The 17,714-nt window shown below is 40.7% G+C and overlaps 3 protein-coding genes across 4 annotated transcripts; 1 reads left to right on the plus strand and 2 right to left on the minus strand.

Annotated features, from left to right (window-relative positions):
* Positions 1 to 3,605: 3,605 nt before the first annotated feature.
* Positions 3,606 to 5,147, minus strand: mrm1 (mitochondrial rRNA methyltransferase 1 homolog (S. cerevisiae)). Its single transcript, XM_040014202.1, has one exon. The coding sequence runs from the start codon at positions 4,950 to 4,952 to the stop codon at positions 3,813 to 3,815; it is 1,140 nt and encodes a 379-aa protein (XP_039870136.1). The 5' UTR covers positions 4,953 to 5,147; the 3' UTR covers positions 3,606 to 3,812.
* Positions 5,148 to 5,804: 657 nt separating this feature from the next.
* chmp2a (charged multivesicular body protein 2A) lies at positions 5,805 to 9,882 on the plus strand. Its single transcript, XM_040014276.1, has 6 exons — positions 5,805 to 5,959; positions 7,163 to 7,330; positions 7,413 to 7,592; positions 7,696 to 7,826; positions 8,859 to 8,920; positions 9,002 to 9,882. Exons 2-6 carry the CDS (start codon positions 7,163 to 7,165, stop codon positions 9,121 to 9,123), a joined length of 663 nt encoding a protein of 220 aa, XP_039870210.1. The 5' UTR covers positions 5,805 to 5,959; the 3' UTR covers positions 9,124 to 9,882.
* A 1,533-nt stretch (positions 9,883 to 11,415) lies between these two features.
* msl1b (MSL complex subunit 1b) lies at positions 11,416 to 17,658 on the minus strand. Of its 2 annotated transcripts, none has more exons than XM_040014275.1 (9): positions 17,391 to 17,658; positions 16,197 to 16,868; positions 15,895 to 16,091; positions 15,257 to 15,570; positions 15,046 to 15,110; positions 14,877 to 14,944; positions 14,329 to 14,453; positions 14,170 to 14,242; positions 11,416 to 13,112 (listed from the first exon to the last, which is right to left on the minus strand). In XM_040014275.1, the coding sequence occupies exons 2-9, from the start codon at positions 16,791 to 16,793 to the stop codon at positions 13,022 to 13,024; spliced, it is 1,530 nt and encodes a 509-aa protein (XP_039870209.1). In that variant the 5' UTR covers positions 16,794 to 16,868; positions 17,391 to 17,658; the 3' UTR covers positions 11,416 to 13,021. The 2 variants fall into 2 exon arrangements, with proteins under 2 accessions (XP_039870209.1, XP_039870208.1); XM_040014274.1 differs by having other exon boundaries at positions 15,215 to 15,570.
* Between the last annotated feature and the right edge of the window lie 56 nt (positions 17,659 to 17,714).

The raw sequence follows: 17,714 nt of genomic DNA on the forward strand, positions 1-17,714 counted from the left end.
AGATTTTTTTTTTTTTTAGATATTAGAGTTAGGGTATAGTTAGTCTGCAATGTAAACTGTCTCCAGGTGGAAAACCAGAGAAGTGAAAGACCTATTTAGAGGCCTGCAGGGTTTATCCCTGTGGTTTTCTCCTCTGTCTTTGTACTGGCAAAAATAATTTCTGGGACATTTTACTGTAACACCTGATTGTTTTCAGGTAGTAGTATTTTTAAATGACTGTACAAGTTTTTAAAAAAAAAACAAAAAACACCACATGTGTTGGCTGCATTTTTAGATAAATAGTTGTATATAACTTTATTGTTTACAAAATGTATGCATAAGTTTTCAAAATGTACAATTTATATTTGCATTTGAAGTTGTGAAAATAATTTACTAAACATGTTTGTGGTTTTTACAGTAAAAAAAATAAAACTACTACTGGGATTTTGTGTTTTTTGTGTGATTTCAGATCAGTTGTGTTAATACAGTATGTCAATGAAAAAATAACTGTAAATTCAGACACGTGAGGTTGTGCTGAAAAGAATGATGCCAAGCAAGGCAAGGTAAAAAATAAAATAAAACAATTTGAAGGTGAAATACAAATTTAAAATCTTGTTCCTGACAGTGTAATTTTTTTCCAAAAGCGAAACTTAAGTTAGACCTTTCCTTGTAAATGAACCGCCCCATGTTGTGTTGCTTTCTGGATTTTATACGTATTGGGCTACATATTTATTTATTATACAGGCTGTACAGTGCATAAACTCAAAATTCACATGCTTTATGTAACTGAATGTTTAACTATGTGGTCTACATAACATGTGTATACTTACTGCATTTGAATCATTTTAACCATATGTAAAACCTGCGTTTTTTGTTTTTTTTAAAAAAAAGCTTTGATTTTGCCACCCCATCTGATTTCCATGCCACCCTCATGCCACCCTGAGACAATTTCTCTAGATCCGCCCCTGACGCTTATTTAAAAGGAGCTACAACAGCAGGTCATTCCATGTGGCGGTTATGACAGATTTTTTACACTAGACACGCTTCCTGACACAACCCGAAAGGGATTTATGCCAACTCCTGTGATGAAACTGGGAATCTTTCGCTTATTTGCAAATGTGTTAAACCACTATTTTATTATGCGACAGTTTTAAACATTTCATCTGTCCCTGACAAATGCCACCCATTACATAATAAAGACAAGCTAAAACTACCACTGAAATAACAAAAAACACAATTAAAAAAATTTGAAGCACTTAAACTAAAATGAGGAAACCCACACTGGTGACTAACCTGTGTTTAAGTGAATTGGAAGACAAAAATTCTAATAATATAAATTAAAACTGATAAACTGTGATCATATTCTGAAATTTGACGTTGAAGAAAAGCAGAAAGTATAAGGGTGAATGTTAAAATCCTAAATAAGATTTACCAGACTAAGTTTGACCTCTTAAGAGTGAGGATTGGTTTGGATGTAAATAGCTGTTATAGTGAAAGCTTGGAAAGCTTTTAGCTTTCTGGAAAAAATGTGGATCTTGGTGCAGTCCAAAAGGACTTAATTACCACCTGATGAAAAGTATCATTTAGGCACAAGTCGAACCTCCTGAGTAAATCACTGATGTGTGTGTAACTGATATGAAAGCCATTATATGAAAATAATAATAAAAAAAATACTTTATTTATATACAAATCTAGGAAATGACTGTGTTACAGCAGTCAGAATATGAAAAATTAACTTTTATGTATCTGTTTTGTTCTAGCTTTCATTATATTCTCTTCAAATGCTATTTTCTTTGCTAGATAATGAAAGTTGGTTTGTATTTGCAGTTTTAGTTATAAAGGTTTAAACAAAAAAAATTAGTATATTTCCACAAACTTTTTATTTTTTCATTAATTTGTAAACGTCACTTTAAGTTTTCAGTTTCTACAAAAAAACGAAAAGTGTTTTTTTAATGGAGATCTTATCTCAGTAACATGACCAAAAGTATGTAGACATCTCCTACTGTCTTTCCTTTATTCTTAGGATTCTTGTTAACAGAAGTGTAAGAACTGCTTGTTTTTCCTGATAGTAAAGAAGAAGACAACACTCATGGGAACACACCTGTCACAGGAGATGAGCAAAACTATCAACTTACAACCTGACAATCAATAAAAATTGTGCATTAGCCCTGGGCTTCAGTAAATAGTTTTACAGTTTGGTGAGGAAGAACCTGACAAGCTTGCATGGAGCCCTGACGTCACCCTCATTCATGCCTCCAAGATAAACTAAAGCAGCAGATGTGATCGACACCTTATCAGCCAGTATCAGTGCTGCACGTCACTGATGGTCTTGTGACTGATAAATCCCCTGCTGCTGTGATCATATGTTCACAAACCTTTGGACACGTAGTGTTTGATGTGAAGCGTAACCGCAGTCTTCTTTCCTCAGCGGACAGTCGGCATGTCTCAGCAGGAAAAGCACTGGTTTATTAATCAGGGCTGCATTCCACTTAGGGGAGGTCCTCCTACTGTGCTGTGCATGTCTACTCATTGTCATGGTCTACTGGGGCAGTAAATGCATATGAGTCATTATGGTGTCACTTATTCCACAGGTGTTTCTTTTCTTTGGTCAAGGGTCAACATGTGTACAATAAATAATGTGTAAGGCGAAGACAAAAGACAGCAGATAAAGAGAAAATTGAAATCAGTTGACTTAAAATGTAAGTTATATGCTGAAACATATATATATATATATATATATATATATATATATATATATATATATATATGCTCCATATATATATTGGAGGAATAGTCCAAAAAGTTATCTGCCATTCCCTACCCGCCACTTATCCAACCTAAAGTAGCTGGTAGGGGTTGGAACCTATCTGTTGTGATGGGAGACACCTCTGAGGTGGATGAGAATCTTGTGGGATACACAAGCAGCTGCTGGCCAACCAATCAGAGATAGCGGTGATTGCAAAAGAGCAGAAGACAGCAGCTGTGATAGATTGGGCAATAGCAGCTGACAGTAGCATTAGATAGAAGGGATATGAGATAATCAAGAATTCCCAGTGGCTCAAGGAACAACTGGAAGGTAAAATCAAAGCGTCCCACTGGTAACAGGAGCTGGAATCATGGCTCCAACAGTCTCTGGGAACAACATCAGAGGTCTCTGTTCAGGAAGGTGCAGCCGAACCATCAAATCCTCAAACATCCAGGCCTCTGGAGGAGGACCAAAACTTAAACAAGAAACACTGTGTTACCAAATATTTTTTTGCAAATGCAGAAAAATCATAATTAGATTTACTGTATCATCACACAACCAAGGGTCTGTGAGGAGGACAGCAACATTTGTGAGGGGGATAAAAGAAACCTTGTGTGGAGCAAAACACAGTAAAAGTGTAGCTGTCACGCTTGGTCCTCATGCTTCAATTGTGCAATCAAAAGTTCCTCAAACTGACATGTGGAGGACATTTTGCACCTTGAAACTTTGGCGTACCCAAATCCATGTTTGATTATACAGAAACCTACCTTAAAATGTGAGCAAAAGACATAAAAATAATAGACACTACACAGTCCTGATGCTGGGCGACCAGGACGTACTCCTGTACTCCGGTACTGAATCAAAACACACATGGATAAGGTTTGAAAATGTGGACGTTTACCTATGTTTAGTTTATTTATATAGCACATTTAATTGCAACAGTAGTGTTGGCTAAAGTGCTGTACAAAGATACAAATTACACAGTAAGATGACTTAAAACATTGATATCAAGTAACAAGTATCAAATAACATCAATGCCAAATAACAGATAGCAGAGAAAATATAGTCAACAAATCCCAGGAAACAATCACGAGCTCCTGGAGGACAGCAAAGAGTGCAGCAGGATGCCTGTGGCTACAGAAACGTTGAGAGACTCGATGCCAGGCACCAGCTCCCTGCCCGCTGGGATGGTGAGAAGTGTCTGACACATGGAGAGCAGCTCCTTGGAGAGTCCTTCTCCCTCTCCTCCCATCAGCAGCAACGTGGGTTTGGTCATTTTAAAGTCTGAACACTTGGTGATGGGCATCTGAGACACTTCTGCTTCCTGTCCCACTGTGCCAACCACCTGCCAGCCCTGCTCCATCTTCAGCTTCAACATCTCTGCAAGGTTTTCATATCCATACACCCCCATCACCTCCATAATGCCCGAGCTCGCCTTGCTGACCACTGGAGACAGCGGGCAGGTGTAGCGAAGACTGCTGGCGACTCTGTCCACCCCGAGGAAATAAGCAGAGCGCAGGATGGCGCCGAGGTTCATGGGGTCGTGGATTCTCTCCAGAACGAGCCACAGTGGAGCATCTTTCCTGCTGGGTGCAGAGTCCTCGGTGAGGTAGCTCAGGGGACTGGCAAGCAGGCACACTCCCTGATGGACTCCCCCATTGGACATCTTGTCCAGCTCCTTCCTGCTGACCCGATGGACTCGAACTCCTCGCAGATGAGCCTCCTCGCACACCTTCAACAGAGACGCCCTGTGAGAGGCCTCGCCATCTTTTACAAACAGCTTACGGACCCTCCTCCTTCCCTGAGTGAGAGCCAAGAAGCAGGGAGCAACGCCAAAAACAACCTCGCAGTCCTTAGATTTGGCTTCAGGTGCAGGTTTCTGCTTCACCTGCCTCTCCCTCTCCCTCTCTGCAGGGAAATCTTCCAAGCACAGTTTCCTGAGTTCAGGTGACACTCTGAAGTCATCTCCCCTCATCTGCTTCTGCAGCAGTGAGATCTCACTTTTAAACACTTTTCTTTGAGTTGACCCCTCATGCTCCTGGCCTTCTGCAGGCTTGTGCTGGACCCTGGAGCGCCCCCTCGCTACAGGGCTGACCTTGCTGTCCTTTGGGTTCAGGTGTGAAGCTGTTACATAGTAAAAGGCAACCTGGGAGGCTGATAAAGGTGCGTGAAATCTTCTGTTCAATACAAGCAGCAACCTGTGCTGATTTGCAATAAATCCAGCCATATTTATACAAGGGGCAGCCTCTGCACTGGAGAAACTCGAATCAGCTTCCCGAGAAGTCCATCAATCCACAGATGTGTCAGAGACCTTCACTGATAATCTGTCACGATGAGTTAAAGAACCAACTTCCTATCTCAGCAGACACGCTTGTAGCCTTTACGCACATGTGCAATCCAGTCTCAGCAAGCAGCGGATATTATGACCTGACGTGGAGTCATTTACCCTACAAAATAAAAGCCTGAGACTGCTAGTCTGATGACAGGCGTCACCCAAAGCTGGAAATGTATGGAATTAAAATAATACATTTCGCATAAATAACATTTTTCTTACGGGGTCAAGTCTGACATGTACTTTTGTTGCTGTTGTAATATTTAGTTTCATTTTCGTACTGGTCATTAAACGTCTATTTCTATGGATAAACTGTTATTTAATTACTTTTCTGTTGTATTATCTATTTGGTTTTATTTGTATAATTTTATCGTTATTGCATGTTTTGCTTTGCTTTATTTTTTAATCAGTATATTTTTCTATATGTTTTATTTCCCAACTTCCCAACTGTGACAAATATTTTTAAAAAGACAAAAATCAAAAAGAAAGAATTAGGGTGGGGCCAATAGCTTTTTCACAGCACTGTATAACTGTAAGATTCCTTTGTTACAGCTTGTTACAGCTTCCTTTGTTAAGAATTAAGTTAAACGCAAAAAAATAAATTAAATAAATAACAATAGCTTGTAGCTATCTTTTTAGCTAGCTTTTATAGCTTTTATTTTGAAATGTCTGTCTGTCTTTCTCGGTGTCGACTGTAGGCACGTGACAAATGTGACGCCATGGTAAAACTGACGTCTGCCTGGGTGTGCGCGATGGCGTAATTTCCGGGAAGTAAAAGTCTAGCAACACGGAAGCGTAGGAAAGAAAACAAATAACCGTTTAAATTTGTTTCGAGCAGAAGTCGGAGCTGACGCCTCTTCGCGCCGTGTTCGCCGTCTGGACCCCCGTCTCCACCGCACACGGTGAGATTTAACCGCCGGCCTCACGCTGTGGTGGGGTTACCTGTTGGTTTTTGTCGCCCTGCCAGAGGGGGAGAACAACCGAGCTAAACAAGGCTGGATTTAGACTTCAGGCCTTTGGTCACATAACTGACTGCTGAGTAACCGTCCAGTAAACAGGGGCTCGTGACAGCCTGAGACGGCCTTAGAAACACGTTTATATGTGTAGAAAATGTCGCTGTAAATTTGTTTAGAGTGGGGGTTTTATTTGTACGGAAGGCAGAGAAGTTCAAATAGAAACCCCCCTCCTCGTATTCTCACATCCACCAAATGACCAAATGTCAGGCATTTATTTATCAATTTATTGACACAGTAATGATGAAAAGCGATTTTAATAATTAATAATGTGTTTGTAAACCAATGGAGTGAGCTCAGGTTTGAGTTAGGTTTATGATGTCTGATATTTCAGGCTTAAAATAACCATTAATGTCCACTGTTATTGGTGTAAGTTTTAGTATTTTTAATTTTAATTATTTATATATTTACTTGGGGGTGGGGTGGGGTGGGGGGGACTGGTGATCAGAATACACACCACAATATAAACACAGGAGTTTGTGAAGGGAGCTGATTCATAGTCATGTGGTCATCTCAGGTCTCAGGAAATGTGGAACAAAGCCTCACCAGGCTCACCGAGACTAAAACTGCAGACTCCATTGTCCATATTTTCATGTAATTTCAGTCTGCGTTTATCAAAATTTCAGTTACTTTTATTTTTCTCCATTCTAATTTTAAATTTTTATTAATCTTTTGTTTTTGTTACCTGTTTTTGTTACCTTGACCCACATGGATTTATTTTAACTCCATGTGTGACAGAGAAGCTCATCAGAGAAGAAGGGAAATCCTTGACATTTTTTGTTTTGTGGAAAACTGTTACCTGTTGATCAACTGATTGATTAATCGAATAATGAACCAGATAAAAACGATTTAAAGGCACTGGCGTATTAGATGATAGATAGATAGATAGATAGATAGATAGATAGATAGATAGATAGATTAATCTCACTTTATAACTGAAGGTAGGGGGTACTTTCAATGGTTCCTGTTGTTTCTTACTCAATCACCACATCATATGGCTACTGATCCCAGAGGACTGCAGGAATATAAAAAAGGAGCCATAACTGATATTTGTTTGATCAAATTTGATCCTCTACTTATATCCACATCCAGATGGATTTCCTGTTTGGAAGGAGGAAGACTCCGGAGGAGATGCTGAGGCAGAATCAGCGGGCACTCAACCGAGCCATGCGAGAACTGGACCGGGAGCGAATGAAGCTGGAGCAGCAGGAGAAGAAAATTATCGCTGACATCAAGAAAATGGCCAAACAGGGGCAAATGGTGAGGCCGTGGGGCTTGTGAGCAGAGTTTCGTTTGTACTGGAAGAATGTTCACAGTGATTTTATCGTTTCGGTCTTTGCAGGACGCCGTCAAGATCATGGCCAAAGATTTAGTGCGCACTAGGCGCTACGTTAAGAAGTTCATCATGATGAAAGCCAACATTCAGGCGGTCAGCCTGAAGATACAGACACTGAAGTCCAACAACAGTATGGCGCAGGCGATGAAAGGCGTCACCAAAGCCATGGCCACCATGAACAGACAGGTCCGATAACCAGCAAACATTCTGTGATCCAGCTTTTAAAAAATAGTAATGCACCGTGCTCAACGTGCTGACAGACTCTCATTTATTCATCCCATCCCCACAGCTGAAACTGCCTCAGATCCAAAAGATCATGATGGAGTTTGAGCGACAGAGTGAAATCATGGACATGAAGGAAGAGATGATGAACGACGCCATCGACGACGCCATGGGAGACGAGGATGATGAGGAGGAGAGGTGAGGGATTCTCAGAGCATCGGAACATGACCAGACCAAAGTACTGAGCTGTTCAGTCTCTTAATCTTGGATCTCAGGTGTTTTCAGTCTCAATGCTACAGGTGTATAAATCAATCACCCAGGCCTGTGATTTATTTTTACAAATATTTGTGAAACAAAGAGCTCAATGATTTCCAGCGTGGTACTGTAATAGGATGCCAGCATGGCACCAAGTCATGTGTTTAGGAACCAGAGAAACTCAACTAAAAAATGAAGCTACAGAGCAGGTCTAGAAGTTGCCAACGTTCTGCTGAGTTCATAACTGTAGAGCTCCAAACTTCCTCTAGCATTAACATCAGCACATAAACTGTGGACGTGGAGCTTCCTGACAATGGATTTCCAAGGCCAGGAAGCTCCTGTAGTTGTGATCTTTCTTAAATTTTTAAAACATTAAAAACAAAACTAATAAAATATGAGAAAGATGTAATATTGGACAACTATCATTTGGAATAAACAGTTTAAAAGAAGGGTGCTAGTATATCAACAGCAGTATAGTACAGCATTTAAATCAAAGTATAAGATAAATTATGTGGAAGTAGAACCTTTGCATCTTTTAATTTCATCATATTTCCCATCATCTTTCGCAGCTGTGTAAAAATGAAGCTACAATAAGCAATTTAGCTGCTAATTTACATCCGTAGTGCCCGCCCCGACAGGTAGCATGAAACGAAGCTGACAGATATACAACAGAACACACTTACGGACAAAAGACAAATATGAGCTAAAAGTGATCACAGATCTGGTGTGTTTGAGATCTAGAACACTCTTTTATTCTATTACTTTTTTTTTTTTTTAAGGTTTGTTTGTTTGTTTGTTTTTTATTGACAGTAGTGAGATACCCTCTCTGGTGGCCCTGCTGTCCTTTGATTTGATTAGATGATTTATTAAACAGTCTTCTTTAAAATCATTTAAAGAAGAAGTTTATCTGGCACCCAATATCAATACGACTGGCAGACTTCTGATTTACCCTCCATGTCTGTGCTTCCTACACAGCGACGCCATTGTGTCCCAAGTGCTGGATGAGCTGGGTCTCAACCTGTCCGATGAACTGTCAAGTAAGAAAAAAAAAAAACCCTTTTACGTTTTTTTCTTTGACTCTCTGGATATTTTCTTTTAACGCCCCGTGTTTATTTCAGGCTTGCCGAGCACTGGCGGAAGCCTGTCGGTGGCAGGAGGGAAGAAGGCGGAGCCTCAGGCGACCCTGGCTGACGCAGACGCAGACCTGGAGGAGCGTCTGAATAACCTTCGGAGAGATTGAGCGCTGTGGCGAAGCCTTTAATACAAACATACTCGAATCTCTGTGTCTGGATTCTATTGGAAGTAGAGCCAGCGGTACGCTGGTTTGTTGCAGCAGAACTGGGGTGTATGACAAAGGTGTATGGCTTTCTGTTTGAGGTGTTTTCTCATTATGTGTAATATGTATTTTATCCAAAAAAAAAAAAAAAAAGCAAAAGGGTCATTATCCTTCATAGGTTTGGCAAATTGTTGCCTCATTTACGACTTTGCCAAATGACACAAGCTGACTTTATGTCACAGTCTGTACATACTAACTCCTTCAGGCATGACGTTTTCACAAATTAAATTAACACTAATTATAAAACTGTTTAAGGAAATCCAAACGAAAGCTGGTAATATCACAAAAAATGACATTTTATATGGGTGACGTGAAGTTTTTCTTTTTTTTTTTTTGTACATGAGGCTGTTCTGGTGTTTGTATCACCATAATCATAATAATAATACACTTGTAGCCTTTTTTGTTTAGTAGATGGAATCTGCGGTTTGTCAGGGTTTACCTGAAGATGCTGTGCAGGAAGTTGAAATATCGGCATCTTTTGCAGCTGCATTCACAGATTTTACAGATTATATTTGGAAAGAAAGGTGAGGTCAGCTGACTTGGCACTCTTAAGATTTATTTCACCAAAATGTTAATAAAGAGTCAGTGGTGTTTATTTTTGACAAACTGTCCTGTTTTTTTTTTTTTCTCTATTCAATAAACATTTTTTCCAGATTTAAATAACTGGCTGTGTGATCAGAGTGTTATTTTTAGCAGATTCTACCTGAACATCTCAGACAAAATTCCAGGGGAAAGATAAACTTCTTAATGTGAATTAAATCACAGCTGTTATTCGTTTATTTCAATTATTCAGTTTTCTGAAAAACTGCTTGAGATAGGTTTTCAATATCTGCTACTAAGGTTCTATGAACATGTGTTGTTAGTTTAGAGAACTGAGAAGAAGTCTGAAGTCTTGAGCCACGCATCATTTCTTTATATTTTCCTCAGCCATAAAAGGCTGATGGGGTATGTGCGTCACCCCACTAACTTGAGAACAAGGCAATGTAGGATTTTGAAACTGATACTATAAGTGTGTCTGCTGTGACATTGAGAGGCAGCACTGGTGGTTGCCAGTATTTTTTAAGCTGTTCTTCAGCACCAGTTCTCCAGGCCTTTCTCAATGTCTTTTAAAGGTTTTCTTTGGACATTGGCTGCTTTTTCACTCATTTTCCATCCAGTCCTTGTACCTGATCAATTGCAGAGGAATGTTTCTTCCTATGTTCACCCACTTAACACTGACCTATGAACCATGCAAGCATAAAAAAAGTCTCCTGATTCAGTGTTTACACAAAACACACAACAAAGAACCGGTTTTAAGTTGTATATTTAGGTACTTTGTTACTAGCAGTCATAAGATCAAAGACTTTGGTCCCATTTCTTTAGCTGAATCTACAAAGTGCCAGAAACAACAGTTTGAGTGATATAAAATTTTATACCAACAAGGTGATTCCCAAAGAGCTACCAGCTGAAAACCTGGCATATCTGGGCATGGTGTGCAGCGTGTCTGTAAGAACAATGAGGAAAGTGGACAAGCAGTGCACAAAAGATGAAGTGGAAGGCCTAAAAATATCTGGCAGATAAAGGGAAAAGTCCACCTGATGCCGGACCTGAGAGATGAATCTGACCCTTCAGTTGATCCATCTACTCCAAGGGAGAAAAGGCAGATTACACAAGAACTGGGCTCAAAATCAGCAGGTCGTCTTACAGAGCGATTTTAAATATCTGAAGTTTTAGTGCAGACTGAGGTACAACTGTGAGTCTACAGTTATCTGGGGATGAATTTCAGACAGTGGCGTTATAGATCTTGTGAAAATTGATGAAATTAAGAAAACTAAGTATGGTCATTTTTTGATCCATGCAATATCATCTAGAACAGCTTCATTTGTAAGCATGACAATCATCCCAAACACACTGCTGGTGCAGTAAAAGGACCAGCCAGGGGTGGGATGATCATGAGAACGAACAGCCCAAAACTACATGGGAGGAGCTTGTTAACGACCTGTTAACACCTGGAAATTTTCAGTTATACTTCCTCTCTACTCCAGTCATCAGGATCACAGGCACAGATAAAGGAGATGAGGCTGAAGTTGTACACAGTTAAATCTAAACAGTTTTTGTGCTATGTATGGAAAAAATAGCTTTATGTATTTTTCATAAACAACCTCCTAGTGTACATTTGTACCCACTTCATCCCCATCAAATAACCACATCCACATATGATAGACATATTCATTTTATTCCAAAAAAAGTTTTACTTTCAAAACTGTCAATTTGTCAACTTACAATCATAGAACGATATTGATGTACTCAACACTTCCAACATTAAATAATAAAAAAATAACAGCAATGTTTTATGTACATTTGTTTCTGAAAGCTATGTACAGAAAAACAACAGGAAAAAACAAAAAACAAAAACTGACTTTGTATTTCCAGAATGTGCCGCATATGCAGGTGCACACTGAGCAGCTGAAAAAAATTGAAGCTGCAGAAAGCTGTTGCATCAAATGTAGAAGAGGCTGAGTGAACACAGTGAAGAGGAAAACCTGCAGAAACCAAACACTGCGACTGTGACTGAGATGAACTCGCAGAGGGAGAGATTAACTGGCAGCGTGTTAAAGAGCGCGCACAGACTACAGCTAGAAAGCTTCATTTTCTAAAACGGCTCCCGTGAACGTCAGGAGTGTGATGCGTACACCTAAATCGTATATTTACTGGACACAAGCTATTTTTTTTTGATTGGAAACAAAAGAGAAAAATCAAGATCAAAAATCAAACTTTGTTATTATCAGATCGGCCGAACTGAGCGGCCAAAGGTCATGCTTTCAAGACAGTATTTTTGTAGCCCAATGAGCAGAGATTATTCTCCATTTTGGGGCAAAGCCATGCTAATACCTTTTTATTTTTTATCATTTGGAAACAGCTAAAGAGAGTCCATGCATCTCACATAAAAAAGGAACTAACAGAAACAAAACAAAAACCAAAAAAACCAAAACAACAACAACAAAAAAAAGGGGACAGGTTACTGAATTCGACGCCAAGTTTACCACCCGAATAATTTCCTGTACCTTTGTTCTCAAACCCAATCATCTGATTGTTTACATTTTTCACCTTACACTGGATTGGCTCGATTATTTTATATATATATGCATATATATGAAATCATGCTGGCTCAAAACTCCCAATAATCACACCTAACATCGATAAAATCTTAATGCAGTCGTGTGCAATCGATATAGGCAATACACAGCACGACATTGATGCGGGGAGAACAGGCGCGGCGACACGACCCAAAGCGAAAAGGATGCAGCTGCATTGCTCGCGAAGCTCTATTTTCAGTCAAAGTGGCTTTAAATCGTTCCCTCTAGACGTATGCCCAAAGATTAGAGCTCCTCAGCTTGTCCCTTAATACTACCGACCCCACGTAACACGACAGAAACACCACATCTGTTTGATTAAGTCTACGGGTCTTTTTTACGTCTGTGGTGCAGATCCACCAAAAAAGTATCAGGACATGCATGTAACTCTTGGTAAATGTGTAATTATGAACAGCTGCTGACTTGAGGGCTGTAATCTTCTGGCATGGAGGGCTCAGCCTCTCTTTTAAGAGACCGAAAACATCAAGGACACCCTGCCCTGCAGATATCGTCCATCCTTTACCAAAACTCAGGAGAGCAAAAGCAACAGTGACAGTTAAACAAAGCGACTAGTGATGCGACTCCCTGCCACACCAGCAAATTTTTTTGTTTTGTTTTTTTAATCTGGGTGTGGAGCATCATCATAATCATCTTCTTCTCCCACCACTGCTGCTGTTTTTTTAAGGGCTTCACTTCCTGCAGGTCCGGTGAGGCGTGTGTTTCTTGGGAACCTCAATGCGGCACCGGCTGCGGTCATCCAACCAAGGCAGCTCAAAGTTCCTGGAGAGAAAACAACGGACAGTCGACCCTCAGTTCAAGAGTAAAGACGAGTGAAAATAACTGGAATGCTCCTGCTGCTTTTTCTCATTTTATATCATATATATGCTACACACACAGAGTTACAATGACAGATGCTGATATTAAAAACAGCTTCAGGTTCTTATAAAAGCATCGGCGTATACCAAAACTTCAAACCTTTTGTTTACGAAGCCCAGACAATATAGTGGTAAAACTACAATATTTATTAGAGACTAAATGTTGAAAAGATGAGATATGTGAGTGAATTGCACATAAAACAGATGCTTAATGGCCTTATCAACATACCATCACTGAATAATAATATTAAACCCTCTGGTGTCTGTTCATTTTTCACTGGAGTGGGGTGAGTGGTGTCCTTTAGCAGCTTTATTAAAATATAATTTATTTATTTAAAGTTTGTTTGTTTTGTTTATAATAATTATTTAACTCCTGGCTCAAAGGGAGCTTGTTTCAAACTGATGGGCTGCACCAAAGCCCAGTATAAGATAAATAAGGATATGTAACTGTTAATCATCAAAGCTACTGTGATAGTCCAAGGACAAAAAAAAAAAAAAATATGGACTGCATTAGGTTCCATTTAAATCATTTTATCCCAGCTTTAAATGAATACAGGCCTGCAATAAATTACAGAAGAAATACAGCAGGGGAAGAGGTGGACTGTGAAAATGGCCTTCACTTCATTTGATGTTTTGTCTTAAATGAAACTCAGACTACACAAAGATTTTAGCTATGATGTTTGTTCAGTTAGAGGCAAATTTCTGTTACCATGTGAGCCAAACAGGCAGGTTGAACAGCAGGTGAGTGGGGCTGCTGTGCTCACTCAACCATATTAAGGATATATGGCCCTACTGACACAGAAGCAAAGTAGTGCCTGAGCTTTAACCTCACAGAGAGCACTTGTACATATGCTGAGCTTATTATTGGAAGCTTTGGCCATATTTAAAGAGAATCCACCAATATTATTAACAGTTTGTATATTAATAAAGGAAAAGCCCAAAACAAAAAACTTTTAACTTACTGTTGTGAGAGTTTAGGCAGAGGCCGACCAAATGCAACCACAGGCAAGAAGGGAGTGATCACTATACTTTCAACTGGAAGAGAATTAAAAATTAAAATTAAGAATGAAAATCTCCTGGTTTGATTTAAGAATTACACTGCTCTAATACTGAAGATGTACCATCTTCGGTGTCGGGATAGAAGGACGACAACTCCGGCTCGGTCTCCTGGACAACTTTCTTCCTGTTCATGCGCTGCTGCAGACGCTGGAACATGCGCTGCTCTCTGATTCGCTGGATATCCCATCTAGAAACACGCAGGATTCGTTTACATGACAGGAAAAGTAAAGAGTGAGAGACAGGTGGTAGTGGGGCTGCTCAATTATGGCAAAAAATAAATTAAAAAACAAAAAAACAAAACACTATTTTGGATCGCTGATAATATCACACCTTCAGCTTTCATTCATTAAAATGGGGTGGGGGATACTTTGGCATTCTTCAACAATGAGAGCAGAACAGACCTTGATGTTTATTGATACTCTGGTCTTTAATATTTAAATCCAGGGCTCAGTTTAAACCAAGTCTCCAAAAATGCTCATCAAAACTATTTAATAATCAAAATTTAGATAAAATTTATCCAATACAGGTTGTTGCAGTTTACTCCAGCACCCAACACTCAAGAAATGCATTTGTTAAAATGTTAAACCAAGTTTAAGTCAGCGACCGGTACCTTTTCCTCCTCTTCTCATCCAACTCGAGCTTTGAGTGACGTTTCAAAAACACGCCGTCGTCTAGCGGCTTGAGGGGAAACAGAAGTGAATTGTGAGTTAAAAATTCATTTGGATCTGATGTGAGTTCATTTTAGGAGGTACAAGTTTCTTTTCAGATGCGTCTCTCACCTCAGGGGGATTAAAGGAGGAGTCTTCATTCAGCGGCTCTATTATATTTTCCCTCCAAGATGGGACTAGGAGGTGAACAGAAGCAGGGAGAAGAGTTTATTCATAGATATTTTGTTCAGGACACTTTGAAGGATAAAGTGATTGAAGGTGGGATATAGGTTAGGCTTACAAACAATCAGCATATCATGTACTACATGAGGAGTCCACTCACTGGCCACCTCTTCCTCCTTTTTCGGGGAAGTCTCACGCAGGGGGGACAGAGGAGGTTGGTTCCAGCAACACAGATACATCTCTGTCGTTGACATGAAGGGGAGATCCTCAATCTGGCAGCTCAGTTCAGCCTCCTCTTTGCAAGGGAGCAAACCATCCCTTTCTGCCCTCGCGGGAACAGTCTTCTCTGGGGTTTCCTTGCTGCGTAGCTCTCTCTGATTAGGAGAGCCAGGCTCAATTTCGGGCTTCTGCGGGCTCAACTTGGCACTTTTACCTCGAGATTTTTGCACTTTTGTATCACCAAAGCAAGATTTCCTAAAAATGAAAGACATAAAATGGAAATTGGCCTTTGGAAATGCAAGTGGTCTACATACAGTACAGGCAACAAGTCTGCGGCATCTTATCTAACAGTATCAATTCCCCATTATTTCTGGATATTTAGGAAATAAATAATGGCAGTTTCCCTTTGGAGGACGGTTAAAATCTTTTTGGTCTTTCGTATGCAGAAAAATGTCACCTCATTTTCCTTTAATAACGTGGACAAAGTCTGAATAGACCAAATTATACAGAACATTTTTTCACTTTATTATGTGGAACAGGAACAAACACTTGTGCTGCCTCTGCTGGCGTTTATTGTACCTTTTATGACCTTTGCCACCCCGACTGAAGATGAGTGGCGTGGCTGGGTCAGGCTGTGGACTCTCGAGCTCCAGATCCCACATGTCCTCTTTGTCAGGGGTCCATGGCTCCAAGGGCTGGAAAAGGCGCTTATCACGGGGTGGGTCCTTCCTTGTGAGCTGAAGGCGGCGCTCCATTCGCTCAATACGTGCAAGCAGCTGCAAAAGAAGGAAGACATGAGTGTGGAAAAAAGCAACATTTCTGGGATAAAGAAGGAAAAAGTGACAGAAAACACATTAAGACGGGCCAAGACTTTAACGTACCGTCTCTTTGTCTGCTTTGAGCTCATCTATCTCCTTGTCCTTGGACTGGAGCTGTTGTTGCTGTTGTTCAATGAGGTCCAGCTGGAGGAGGAGAATCTGACGGAGGCAGTTGGCCTGTGTGTGAGGGTTGGCAGGGGTCTTCCTGATGTTCCTCCACTTACCCTCAGATGAGAGTTCGATGGATGCGGTGCCAAGCACTCCAGGTACAACCCCTTTCGCACTTTCATCAGCACCGGCATCCTTTGAGTTATTGTTCACAGCCATCTGAGGGTTTTCCATATTGTCAACAGAGAGGGGTTTACCTTTCACTGGGGTTCCCTCACCCCCCATTGGTCTGACAGGGGACAATACCCCCACAGGTTTAGTGTCTCCTTGAACTACCTCTGCAACAGTGGCAGCGAGGGCAACCTTGCTTGTCATGTAATTCTGGTCTAAGTCCTTTGATTTGATTGGGATCTCGCCCCTCTGCACGTCTTGAACATCTATAACAAAGTCGCAGGACTCCCTCTTGAGGCTCACGGGGCTAACGGTGACGACCCCAGCATCAGCGTGCTGCCTGAATCGCGTGTTTGGATACAGCGTGGACCTCAGAGTCATGGCGAACACAACGACGACTTTTCATCCTGAGATTCAACCAGCAGCAACTTCACATGTGAACTCGAAGCTACTGTCCTGCAAAAACAAAGGACAAATTCATCCGTCTGGCTCCTCCTGTGTGTTTATTTCATAGAGTACACAGTCTTTGCGCTTGGGGTAAAAAACATACACGGGCTTGTAACGGTTGGACAAATCAAAGAGGACTACACGGTTAAACTGTGTATGATTTGTGGGCACATTTTACAAAAATAAATGCTCGCCGGGTTTGAAAACTGAAGCTAAGCTATACTAGCACAGCAGTGCAAACACAGACACGCTGATTTGGTAACAAACTCGTGCGTTTGATGGGAATTTGACCCATAAATAATGCACCTGGGTCGACATTTCAGTGTGGAGGCTTCAAGCAAGGACTCGGGAGTGGCTGTGTAGGACACTGGCATCAGCCATCTCCTCCATTTTGGTTCTCGCGGAATCACGAAAAAACAATAACAGCTAGCTAGGTGGCTAACGCTAACCGGTTAGTTAAACGGACAAACCGCGCGCCCGCAGAGGGCCGGCTGTAACGTACGCATTGTGATATTCATAATTCACACGTACCTGCTTTTTACCAACACGCTTTTATACGTTTTCAGCTTACATCGACTATTATTCAAGTCCACCTGCAACTGTCTTCACGTTCCCTCCTCAAGACTTGTTTTAAAGCGCTGACTACTGCGCATGCGTAATTTGTTGGATGGCCATTTCTTATGTTTTGGAGGTTTCCATCGGAAGGGCACCAGTAGGGGGCGCGAGAAAGCACAACGACGCTTTATACATGCATTAAACCAACATTAGATAATGAAATGGCGATATTTCGAGACCATTGTTAAACATTTTTCAAGTAAGTCGTTATAGACGCCGAGTATGTATTATTTGGAAGTG

Source organism: Simochromis diagramma, unplaced genomic scaffold (assembly GCF_900408965.1).
Source record: "Simochromis diagramma unplaced genomic scaffold, fSimDia1.1 OVJJ01000669.1, whole genome shotgun sequence".
NCBI classification, from domain to species: Eukaryota; Metazoa; Chordata; class Actinopteri; order Cichliformes; family Cichlidae; genus Simochromis; species Simochromis diagramma.